At 44.0% G+C, this 12,772-nt stretch overlaps 2 protein-coding genes across 8 annotated transcripts in view; one reads left to right on the forward strand and one right to left on the reverse strand.

Moving 5' to 3' along the window:
• Positions 1-293: 293 nt before the first annotated feature.
• On the forward strand, positions 294-3,076 carry phox2bb (paired like homeobox 2Bb). The gene is made up of 3 exons (XM_076292878.1): positions 294-587; positions 1,252-1,439; positions 1,688-3,076. Exons 1-3 carry the CDS (start codon positions 347-349, stop codon positions 2,111-2,113), a joined length of 855 nt encoding a protein of 284 aa, XP_076148993.1. The 5' UTR covers positions 294-346; the 3' UTR covers positions 2,114-3,076.
• A 533-nt stretch (positions 3,077-3,609) lies between these two features.
• The window catches only part of limch1b (LIM and calponin homology domains 1b), a 47,980-nt gene continuing 38,817 nt past the window's right edge, over positions 3,610-12,772 (reverse strand). For 5 of the 7 annotated variants that reach the window (XM_076291779.1, XM_076291778.1, XM_076291777.1 and 2 more), the window contains 10 exons: positions 12,256-12,369; positions 10,922-11,014; positions 10,264-10,440; positions 9,265-9,344; positions 8,211-8,329; positions 7,380-7,443; positions 6,891-6,971; positions 6,277-6,385; positions 5,873-5,975; positions 3,610-5,749 (listed from right to left, as the gene is read on the reverse strand). In XM_076291779.1, the coding sequence (XP_076147894.1) occupies positions 5,724-5,749; positions 5,873-5,975; positions 6,277-6,385; positions 6,891-6,971; positions 7,380-7,443; positions 8,211-8,329; positions 9,265-9,344; positions 10,264-10,440; positions 10,922-11,014; positions 12,256-12,369 (966 nt within the window). In that variant the 3' untranslated portion in view covers positions 3,610-5,723. The remainder of the gene's footprint in view (positions 5,750-5,872; positions 5,976-6,276; positions 6,386-6,890; positions 6,972-7,379; positions 7,444-8,210; positions 8,330-9,264; positions 9,345-10,263; positions 10,441-10,921; positions 11,015-12,255; positions 12,370-12,772) is intronic. The other 2 variants (XM_076291776.1, XM_076291775.1) reach the window with 1 other exon arrangement.

The following is a 12,772-nucleotide window of genomic DNA, read 5'->3' on the forward strand; positions in this document are numbered from 1 at the left end:
AACGCTGTGCTATTGTCCAAGCGGAAAGAGCCAAGTTTATTATGAGGACTATATGCTCTAGAGACCTCAGGCTAGGCGGCTCTTTGGGAGGCTTTTCATAAAACAAGGCTCAGCTCCTTTAAAGGAGGGCAGTTTTGGAGCGGGCGCTGAGCAGTGCACATCTAGCCACGGTTCCTGGCCTCCTGCAAACCAGTAAAAATCCAACAGTCACATCCTCCCCTAAGCCAGTGCGCATCGCGGTGCGGTCTGTTTTATGCCTGCCTCGCCATTTGAATCCGATTTGAAACTCGCCGTTCTCTGGTTTTTCTCTGGGAGTGCGCCTTTCTTTATCCACTGAGCCTTTTCAATGTATAAAATGGAGTATTCTTACCTCAATTCCTCCGCCTACGAGTCATGTATGGCCGGGATGGACACGACGAGCTTGGCGTCAGCCTATGCGGACTTCAGCTCCTGCAGCCAAGCTAGTGGCTTTCAGTACAATCCGATCAGGACCACGTTCGGGGCCAGCTCCGGGTGTCCTTCGCTCACACCGGGATCCTGCAGTCTCGGGACGCTGCGTGACCACCAAAGCAGCCCTTACGCCGCAGGTAAGACACCCAACAACTTTGATTCACTGGCTGAGGCACGCAAGAATCTCTTCCTCGGTATATAGGACGCGTTGATTGCATTTGAAAATGGAAATGTGTTTAGTATTTACCAAACGAAATTTGCTTACACAAATGAAAGAATTTATCACGTTAGAAGCGATTGCAGGCAAGAGGTAATTCGGTTACGGGGTTACACTATCCCTGTCACACCCTAACCGCCAACAAAATTATCTTAAGCTGCCAAAATGATAGGCATAATTTATTTACTTTGCGATGAGACATAAAGCTTCGAAAATAATGAAATAACCAAAGGCTTAAGCTCATTATTGGCACTGGATTGAAGTTACACTAGCACCCAAAGTGGAAGATGAAGACATTTACAACAAGTTTCGAAAAATGTCCTAACAGTATATAATTAACCACATCTCATATTCAATTACAACAGCGACAGAATACAGGACGTATCATAATCAATTATAATTATATTAATCAATTTCATTTCAAGAATCTAATCTTACGTGAGGCTTTTTTATCCAATTTAGCCAATTTATCACCAATGCAGCATTTAACGCTCGGAACCCAGAATAACAGCACAGTCATGCAACTGGACCATTTGACCATCCTCGTGTGCACTTTTTTTTACTTTTCTCATCTTTTCTTACAGTTCCTTACAAGTTGTTCACGGACCACGGTGGTCTGAATGAGAAGCGAAAGCAGAGGCGTATTCGGACCACCTTCACCAGTGCCCAGCTGAAGGAGCTCGAGCGGGTCTTCGCCGAGACCCACTACCCAGACATCTACACGCGAGAGGAGCTGGCACTAAAAATCGATCTTACAGAAGCTAGAGTACAGGTATGCTGGCTCCCACTGACTTATGCGCTACAAAGAAGTGATTAATGCCCGCTTTATTCATTTATAGAATTGGAATAGTATTTTTTGAATGCGTTTTAAACATTTACATAAAGTACATAGTTATCAATGTTTTATCATGGGATGGCAGTTTATTGCATATGTTGGACAATGCCATCAGGTGGCTTTAAACATAATAACCCACAGGCCCCAATCAACTAACTGGTTCTCTGCCTCCGCTGCTTCTGCAGGTTTGGTTCCAGAACAGACGTGCCAAATTCCGCAAGCAGGAGCGAGCAGCAGCGGCCGCTGCAGCAGCGGCCAAGAATGGATCTGGCAAGAAGTCCGACTCACGGGACGAGGACAGCAAGGACAGTAAAGTCACAGACCCTGACAGCACAGGCGGTCCAGTGCCCAACTCGAACCCGCCTTCTAGCTGCGGTGGGCCAAGTCCAACCGGTGGACAGGTGAACAGCACTGGAAACGGACCGGTTGAGCAAGTGAAGACGTCCGTGGCTAACATGGGTGGCACCGCCCCAAGTCAAGGATGGGCCTCGCCTCCAGGCTCCATCACTTCAATACCAGACTCACTCGGTGGACCGTTCGCAAGTGTATTGTCCTCTTTGCAAAGACAGAACGGAGCCAAGGCCACTCTAGTTAAGACCAGCATGTTCTAGCTAGTGTGATGGGAAAGGAGAAATTGTGTCAGGGTGGTGTATGGACAAAAACAGTTTACCCTTCTTGATAGAACAGCAATGACTCAACAGTGGAGGGATGGCACTGATTTCTCTTCTCAAGATTTGAAAACAACTGAAGAGACCAACGCTACTGGTCGTCACTTGAACATTTGACATTCGATGCCGTCCATCTCAGACTAAAGGCTGGATCATCCAAGTGATTTTTTGTTACCTCTTGTGCGACGTTTTTTTGTTTGAGAGTAATTGTGGTCAGTGCCATCTCTGCTAGATTCAAGTATTAGTCTACCATGTGTGCATCTCTCCAAAACATCTCCTCGACGGACTTAAGCTGATATTGTCTGAAAAAAATGGCGCTACTCCTCGACATTTGTTTACACACAGACTTTTGTCATTTTATGTGTTATAGAGTCTGAACCGCAGATCCCAGATTCCTCTTTGGATCGAATTGAATGTTTCATTTCTTTTTTTTATTTTGGTTTCGATAATTTCCCCAACACTTAGCAACCGTTTTATGGGCTAGAAAAAGAAACGAATTGTCTTTATCGGTGACATTATTAAGCAAATTATTCCCTAAAATGGCACAAGTATACATTTCACTATTGACAAAAACGTAAATGTTTTGTGTGTCTTTCTACGGCTGTGTTTTTGTGGCTCAAATGTATAGTGTTAATATGTATTCTTGTCCTCGATAGTCAAACATAGGCCATATTCCCCTTGTAGTTCATTAAGGGTCTTTTTAATGTTTTACAAAGCTACCACTGGCGAATTACTTTTGAGAAAAAGAAGGAATGGATGCAAACATTGTATTTATTTCAGTATTATTTGCATGTTGTCCTTTCCGTCCAATTTTATAATAATTTCCCCTATTTTGTGAGCATACTGTAACATGTTTTGTCCAAGACTTGACAATTATTTATATGTAGGTAATGGATGCTTATATTTAAGAAGGAAATATTTCTACATGTGCACATAGTTTTTCAGGTGTACCATTGAAATGGTTGTTGATGATAAAATAATAATAATTATCATTATTGCTTTGTCATATGTTTCCTTCATTCAGTCTCATTATTTTAATGATTCAGAAACATAAATTAATTCGAGGAATTCATTTTAACGCAATGTAACCTGAATCATTTTGCAGCAGTATCATCGAACAGTAGGCTTACATTAGTGAAATGGATACCATATTTACTTTACATTTGAACCTATTTTAGTATGGATAATAATACCGTTATCCATAACAAGAAATTATAACATACCGCTATTTAGAACTAATTATTAGGAAGTTCTCCTCGAACTTCCCCTAGCACGCACGTCAGGACCATGGACAGCACCAAGAGATAACCAGCAGTGTCTTCACCCACCTCCACACACACTCAAAGAGAGAGAGAGAGAGAGAGAGAGAGAGAGAGAGAGAGAAAGAGCGAGAGATATAAGAATTTCAATTGACACTGACTACCTGATTTTTTTTTTTAGATTCTTTATTTATAAACATACAATATGCTGTAAAGCCATTGCATTTGAACATCAAATTAATCTATGTTCGGGAAATATTTAGGTGAATATCACAATAAATATAGACCTCAGACGCAAAATATCTTTTCCAAGGTAACTATCCTCTCTCCTAGACGACATCAAGTCTCTGGTAAAATGCCCTTGTCCGGTAGCCTATATCAATATACCTAATTAAACATAAAGAACGTAACCAGTTGGCGCTCGGACAGACTGGCTATACAAGAAGAAAATAAGATAACAGAGTAGATTTCAAATATATTCAAAATGCTTCAATGGTTCAAAATGAAAAAAAAAAAGATATTCTGAAATAACATATTCATCTGTGAAGCCTCGTTTGCTTACACTATACATTCCTATAAGAGCATGTTTAAGAGGCTGGTGGCACAAGTGATCGCGTGTTTGTGTGCATGCGTGTGCGTCTGTGTGAATTATTGGGAACAAACCTTGTGATGTCACACCTGTACAGCCTATTGTGTAGATCGGTGTGTTGACGTGGAAGATAAACACATACAAGCTGTTTAATTTGTTTATTCACTCATAGTTTTGTGGAGTTCACAAAATATCCAAATATTCAGTAAGGCAAAAATAAGGAATTGACACACGGTTTTTGCCTACTACAACAAATCATCTATTTGGTTCATGTTTGCTTCACCTTTTAGTTTTTATAAGTCATCAGACCTTACAAAATATTTTGCTGATCCAAATATACATCGCATTTTCATTCAGAAGATAATGGACGATTCGGCGTTAAGAAAAGTCTGAAAGAAAGAGAGCCGGGGAAAGAAAAGACAAGGGGATATCTTAACTACCATGAAGCCCTATGGACCAAACATAAGCCCGTTTCCCAAAATGCGAAGATCTAACTCGTTCAGCGCGTTCCTACATCAATACTTTTCTATGAAAATAACAGCCCGTCCTCAAAGCTCAACTAGTGTGGCTACAGACAGACCATCTTTGGGTTTCATCAAACGGCTTCACATTCTGTTGCGGGTATACGCATTCCCTCGTTTTCCTAAGGCACATAATAATTGCGGTCATAACCGAGGCGGGGACACGGCAAAGGTATGAACGACCGAAGAAGCAGGTAGCTCGGATGGAAAATGGGTGCGTGAGGGGAACAAACCGCAATGACAACATAACCTCTACAGATGCAACCAGCTTGACGTGCAATCCTCTCATAGGTAATCAATAACATTAAATTTAGTAAAAGAATGCATTTCTTTTTCAAGCAGGAAATGAAACGCAGGAGGACGTTCATTGACGAACCGTGTGTCAGTACTGTTTTTGGAAACATGGCTCCCGAAATCATTCTGAAGGACACCGGAAAGAGAGGGAGAAGGGCGTGCGTAAAATGGCCTTTTATATAAAAGGCAGAGTAAAGTAGCCTATGTAAAGCTTAAAATTAAACATCCTTTGTTTTTTTGGCAAAATACCTGGTAGAAAAAATATCTCTAGCCTGGAAGTAATTTCCTCTTTTCCTATATATTCCCTCAAACTGACAATTTCCTGGGCCATTACAGGTCTATATTTCTTTCCAACTTTAACAGATCAAAATGCTACTGAAATGTATACATTTTTCTCATTAATTGACACAATTTTCGTATTGTACATATAGACTGTGGGCAATGAATGAACTCTTGATGTGAGGAAACATTGCGGTGGTCATAACTATTCTGGACCTGTAACAGTTGAATTTCACATTGTGACGTTAGCAGAGGATAGAGTTGTTATTAGGGGATGAATAAACCAAACTGTTCTCCTCTTTTAATTCTAATAAAAAAAGAGCTTCCCCCATTTTAGGTATATATTAGAAGTGTATAATATTCCATCTATGTTATTGGTAACTGGAGAAATATACATAAGCCCTCCTCATTTGGCGGTGGAGATAGTTTCTTGTCTATTGTTGCATTTGAACACTACGGTGGCAACACCAGACCCAATCACACCAGGCAGGGGGACCAGGATCCAGGAAGGAGACTCATCGGCACACAACAGCTGTTTATCTGGACATGCTTGATGAGGAGAGAGGAGCGGAAGTCTGGAGGGACTGGGCACGGACGCTCCCGCAGGCGCATCACAGGGTGGTGGGCTGTCCTGCCGCTGGACAAACGAGATAAATAAATAGAAAAAAAAAAATACAGGAAGACAAATAAATAAGTAAACAAGAAGAAGGGGCAGCATCTATGTCATCGGATCTTTTAATTCCAAATGTATGAGACTCACAGCGTGAGCGGATGTAGCATTGATGGCAGTTGAGAAGGCCGTTGCGGATCCTGACGTCCGTGCCTGTGGTCGTGTCTCCAAGCTGCCCCTTACAAATGCCACACTGGACGCAGGGAAAAGGACACAATAAGACATCAGCGGGAAGCAGATACAGCACAGCCAGTGTGATAGATGACACATCCCCCATTATTACTTGTCAAAGGTCGAGAGAGAGAGAGAGAGGGAGAGAGAGAGAGAGAGATAGAGACAGATAGAGATAGAGACCCCCAGAATGATATATTGATGAAGTTAACTACTTTACTTAAACCGACCATTGATGATTACAGTTCAACCCATTACAGCTTTATCACAAATAACGCAATCCATTAGGATAGACAGGATGGTGTATTTTCTTCAGCCCTCACCTTAAAGCACTGGATGTGGAAGTAGAGGCTGAGGGTCTCGATGATCATGGCGGCCCCTTTCCCCAGGGGGAGGGCACAGCTGGAGCACAGCTTCTTCCCACTCACAGACCTGCTCAGGCACATTCACACAGACGCACATGACAGAAGCATACACACATACATGTACACACACACACACACACACACACACATACATGTACACACACACACACACACACACACAAATACATGTACACACACACACACACACACACACACACACACACACACACACATACACACACACACGCACGCACGCACACACATACACACGCACACACGCAAACACACACATACAAAGAGAGTCATTTAATCCATCAGTAATACAAAGAGACAGAAAGGGAGAAAATGACAGCAAGAGAGAGATAAAGAGAAACAGAAATAAGCCAGTATCCTTTCAAGTAAGAATGACAAAAACAAACAATCAAAAATCAAACGCAACATGACTGCACATACGGACAGTATAAGATGCTCATGGGAGAATGGCTGGAATGCAATGTTCAACATGACGCATTGTCTTTGGCACCATCTGGTGTCCAAAGTGGGTAGTACACCGTTGCTGAGTCATACCATACCTGTTGGGGGATGAAGGTGGGGTGTCTGAGGAGTATGAGGGTGACTTAGGGGAGTTTGGTGCATTCTCACCAGCCTCAAACCTGAAGGGTGACAAGCCCAAATGCGATGCACAACATAAACACAAACACAAACACAGGAGCACAAGCAGAAGAAGCACACTGCCCAGGGAGAAGCACACTGCCCAGGAGAAGCACATGTGCTAATGGTCTCTCAGGGGGACTGGGGATGCATCGAGAGGACTAGCTGAGGAGCATGGAAATAGCACAAGGCCTAACAAGGCATGGCATCAATAATGAGGGCGACCATGGCAACAGCTAAATGTTACTTTTAAACCACAGGTCAACAATTCACGTGTATACTTGCATACCACACACATATATACACACACACACACACACACACAAACACACTCACACTCATGCGCACGCATACGAATATGCACACACACACACACACACGCTCACACACACACACACACACACACACACCTCCTTCCTCCAGTCTTTCGGTCCAGTGAAGTTGTCTTTTGTTCTTTGCTGTTCCATGTTGGTTCTGCAACAGACAATAATCGCAACAATCTTTCAATGTGCAATATGTCAAATTAAGACATCAACAGATGTTTAGATTGCATACTCCTATTTTTTTTAGGTTGACAATTTCTAACCATATATTTCATGAGTAGCTATAACCAACAGCTCCTAGAATCTCAGAAAGTTAACCAAACAAACACTATTCCATCATCTATATACAGAAAAATACTGCAATGGAATATTTTAGTAGTCAGGCATGTTTGCTGCCCTCTGCTGGTACAATCAAAAACATATGGCTACACACACAAATATGGTGGAGTTCCCACCAGAGGCCCACACACAGGCTGTGTATAACTCCATTACAGAAGCATTGACATCATTTACTCTATTTCTAAATTTGGTTCAATTTCCTGTCCTACACCTTTACCACCTCCTCCCCTGAACCCCCCACCCCCTACCCCCTGGACCCTGTGCCAGAGGCCGAGTGACCACTGAACCCCCCACCCCCTGGACCCTGGACTAGAGGCCGAGTGACCACTGAACCCCCTACCCCCTACCCCCTGGACCCTGTGCCAGAGGCCGAGTGACCACTGAACCCCCCACCCCCTGGACCCTGTACCAGAGGCCGAGTGACCACTGAACCCCCCACCCCCTGGACCCTGTACCAGAGGCCGAGTGACCACTGAACCCCCCACCCCCTGGACCCTGGACTAGAGGCCGAGTGACCACTGAACCCCCTACCCCCTACCCCCTGGACCCTGTGCCAGAGGCCGAGCGAGGGCTCCTCACCCTGGGCAGGCTGGGGCTGAGGGCTCCTGGGTTGTCCCTGGCCCCTGGTGGCTCTCTGGCCATTGTGCTGGCTGCGGGAGCTGGCCTCGGACACACCCGAGGAGGTCAGAAGGTCCGCACTGGGAGGAGAAGGGAAAGGTGAGGGGTCAGGGGTCAGCGGTGAAAGGAGGTGAAAATATCAACAGAAAAGGTGTCTGCTGGAAAAACTACTAATACTTCACATTCAGATATTTGTAAGTGGCTTAGACAATAGATGAAAACAACAAACAATTAACCATTCCAGTGTTTAATAAGTATTCTAAAACCGATAGTTCCGGTCCTTGATTGTGATTGGCTGAATCGCGTTCGATCCCACAAACATACACCTTGACCGCATTTCTTTTTATATTACTGCGCTACCACAACTTGATACAAAAGTTGCGTCTCAATGTTGCTTGGCAACCATTCAGATAGAGGAAATATTTTTCTTGGCGGAAGAATAATTATATAGGAATAACTCGTTATATTTCTAGTTGCTGTGCCTTTACTTTATGAAACTTTGCCAGGTATTTATAGTAACAGTTTTAGAAAATAAATAAGCCACTCGAGTCCGTAGGTTACACTGATTCTACCACAGCTAAGGTAACCCCTTACCTGTTGTAGAATCAGTGTATTGCTTAAATATCAAAAGGGCTTTAGTTCCTGGTTTGATTATACTCATTTATAGAAATGTACATGATGCATAACACCTCACATGTATAGTCTTTCATTATACTGTATTTACACATCACTACAACCCTGTGAACAAAACATGTTATGGTGTGGACTACACAGCTGAGTCCAGTGGACTGGGGAGTCACAGAGAGAAACAGAGAGAGGGAGAGAGGGAGGAGAGAGATAGAGAGAGAGAGAGGGGGAGAGAGAGAGGGAGAGAGAGGGGAGGGAGGTAGAGAAAGAGAGAGAGAGAGAGGGAGAGAGAGAGAGGGAGGGAGAGAGAGAGAGGGAGAGAGAGAGAGAGAGAGAGAGAGAGAGAGAGAGAGGGAGTGTGGTATGCCTGGGTTGAGATGCCACTGACCTCTCAGCCTTCTGCAGCTGTGAGCTGCTCCGCTCCTCAGTGCTCAGCTCTGTCCACTCGTTGTCCTCTGTGCTTCCCCTCTGTGTGTGTGTGTGTGTGTGTGTGTGTGTGTGTGTGTGTGTGTGTGTGTGTGTGTGTGTGTGTGTGTGTGTGTGTGTGTGTGTGTGTGTGTGTGTGTGTGTTTGTGTTTGTGAGAGTGTGTGTGTGTTTGTGAGAGTGTGTGTGTATGGGTGAGTGTGTGATAGAGAGATTGGAGATCAGGTTTAAGAGAGAGTAGCTCCCATTTACTTGACATTTACTTAATTCTCCTCATCTATAAGTCTTCAACAGTTCTCTTTCCTGTCTCCATCTTCTGGCAAAAACATGACAGGCTATTTAACACAGCTGCTTCACATATAACACCTACACTAGTCTACACAGACAGCCCTGTGATAGCTAAAATAGGTTCTGCAAGGTTGGACATTGTAAAGGCGAAAAGTCTCACAGGTAAGAAATCAGGTAGAAAAATACTCCCTATACTCATTATACTCCCTTACTGCATTTACTCTATATGTTATGCACTATACTCCCTTACTGCCTTTACACTACTATATATTATGCACTATACCCCCTTACTGCCTTTACACTACTATATATTATGCACTATACTCCCTTACTGCTATATATTATGCACTATACTCCCTTATCTTACGCTACTATATATTATGCACTATACTCCCTTATCTTACACTACTATATATTATGCACTATACTCCCTTATCTTACACTACTATATATTATGCACTATACTCCCTCATCTTACACTACTATGCACTATACTCCCTTATCTTACACTACTATATATTATGCATCTTACGCTACTATATATTATGCACTATACTCCCTTATCTTACGCTACTATATATTATGCACTATACTCCCTTATCTTACACTACTATATATTATGCACTATACTCCCTTATCTTACACTACTATATATTATGCACTATTCTCCCTTACCGCCTGCCTCTCCAGCATCTCCTGCTTGCGCTCCCAGTCGGCCAGCGAGCGCACGATGTTGTCCTGGGGGACGACGGTGGTCGGGGGGGTGTCGTTCCTCATGGGTGAGGGGGGGACGGGCGGGGCCGGGGAGTGGGGCGTCAGGGGGGCCACCGTCTCCTCCAGGATCTTCTGCTCCTACATCGCCAGGGGCAACCAAACCCAGCTCAGTCAATACAAACTCAAAGCATCACAGTCACCATAACAATCCACAACTCACAGCAACTAACAGAAAACACACTTCTATATCCTTTAGAAAACAGCATAGATCACAACCATCTATAACAACAACTTAGAAGTGATGTAAACAGATCATCCACATGCAGCTTACAGCACATCCAGATGCAGTAATGTAGTAACATCAATAACAAAACCACTAACTAAAACATTATGTTCCCATTTTCAGACTTTCAGACATGATGCACATAAAAGACTTGTATCAGGACACGACGTCTCCGTGAAATGAACCGATGACCTTCACTTTCCAGATCTTTTTTCTTTTATTCATCCTGCCCTCCCTTATTCATCCTTTCTTCCCATCCTGTGAGGTCATCCCACAGGAAGTGCTATGTAAGGGAGGAGACAGGAAACGTGGTGCTGCAGGGGGTGTGGTGCTCACCTCCTCATGGAACTTCCTCTCCTCCTCCTCCACTTCCCTCTGAGCTCGCTCCCACTCCTCTTTCAGCTTCTCCTGCTCACGACGGTACTTTTCCTGTAACACACACACGTGCGCGCACACACACACACAGACACACACACACACAAAAGCATGCATCCATGTTCACACACACACACACACACACACACACACACAAAAGCATGCATCCATGTACACACACACACACACACACACACACACACACACACACACACACACACACACACACACACACATATGCATCAACAGACACACACATGCACCCATGTATACTATAAACATCTTTTAACATCTTTTATGAACTGTGTACTGGGTCAATGCCATACATGACATACATTTAAAGAGAGAAGTAGACTGTCTCGTTGTCTGACACTACACATCTTAGCACACATGCTAAATTAGCTCTACAGCTGGACACAGTCTTCCACCCTACTAAAGCTCTACAGATCAGCTGCTTTTAAAGTGACCTCTCGCTGCAGCTCCCCTTTCAATAAAGTCTGGTTCAGGAGCCAGTGCGAAAAGGGAACAAGCGCATTGCAGTTCAGCTAAGCATTCAGGCTGGGCTGCACAAGAGGAGGCAGAATGTGAACAGTGTTAGTGGAAATCTGTGGTCAGGCACAGGGAAAAGAAACGCTCACATACCTGCATGCAGATACATGTATGCTACTCTAAGACAACACAATACAGAATGCATGCAAGGTCACAGCAAGGTCACAGCAGGGGCCAAGATGGCCAGGGTTCAGACACTCCCACCTAACACACACACTCTCACTTTCTTTCTCACACACTTTCTCTCTCTCTCTCTCTCTCACACACACACACACACACACACACACACAACAGGAGGTCTGTGGTGAGTTACAGTCCATGCAGGTCAAGTGATTTTGTGATGGCAAGCTAGAGGTGCACTCCTGGGCTAATGCTAGCTGTTGTTGGCTTAGCTGTGAAACAGGCTGCAATCAAGGTGGTGTCCCAGGAGTTGCTGTGTAACAGCCTCCTGTCAATCAGTCAAAACCATGCCAGTAGCCTAACATCGAGCAACATCAGGCCCTAACTTTAGGATGCCCACTAAAATTAACTCATGCTAATCGCAGCAAGCTTAATATTACTTTAGTTATAGCCTGAACGACATCAACATGTATTTCTCTCAAGAAACTTCCCATCAGTTCCAGGTTAATGCAAGGCAGGCAAAAGTAGATTGGATGAAAAACTGCTCGGTGGCAAGCACTGCTCAAACCGCGGCTTAGCCGGATTGTTTAGCGTTAGCAATTAGCATTAGCGTGCCACTGCTGTACCTGAAGCATGCGCTCCTGCTCTCGCTGCCACCTTTCCTGACGTCTGCGCTCCTCGTCTGGGTCCCATGACCACTGGTCGCCCCGCTTGACCATACTCAACACCGTGGGTGGGACCTGATGCCGTCCCCATGCATTACCAGCAATAACGCACGCACACACACATACACATACACACACACGCACACACACACACGCACACACACACACGCACACATACATACATGCGCCAAAGAAAAAAAAGGAAGAAAGAAAGAGACACAAACAAAGATAGAAAGAAAGAAAGAAAGACAGAAAGAGAGAAGAAAAAAGGATAGAGTTGGTCTAAGCTACAACTATCATGCTAATGGTATGGTTCTTACAGGTGGATGGGATGATGAAAAGAGATAAATAAAAGGACTTTTGGGGTGGTGATCATTTTGCCTCTTCATCTGGCCATTGCAGTGTTTTGTCCTTATTTGTTTTGTTAATCTCAAATCAAAATGCATTCAAATTCACAGATGCATGTTTTAGTGGTAAT

This window comes from Alosa pseudoharengus, unplaced genomic scaffold, assembly GCF_046254945.1.
Source record: "Alosa pseudoharengus isolate Yale_2024_CS ecotype anadromous, Long Island Sound unplaced genomic scaffold, YU_APseudo_1.1 YU_APseudo_1.1_scf_19, whole genome shotgun sequence".
Lineage (NCBI taxonomy): Eukaryota > Metazoa > Chordata > Actinopteri > Clupeiformes > Clupeidae > Alosa > Alosa pseudoharengus.

Bases quoted from the DNA above. Each gene is read 5' to 3' on its own strand.
- phox2bb (XM_076292878.1), top strand. From the start codon at position 347: ATGTATAAAATGGAGTATTCTTACCTCAATTCCTCCGCCTACGAGTCA. The intron at 588-1,251 runs GTAAGACACCCA...CTTTTCTTACAG, and splicing joins AAGCAGCCCTTACGCCGCAG to TTCCTTACAAGTTGTTCACG. The intron at 1,440-1,687 runs GTATGCTGGCTC...CTGCTTCTGCAG, and splicing joins TTACAGAAGCTAGAGTACAG to GTTTGGTTCCAGAACAGACG.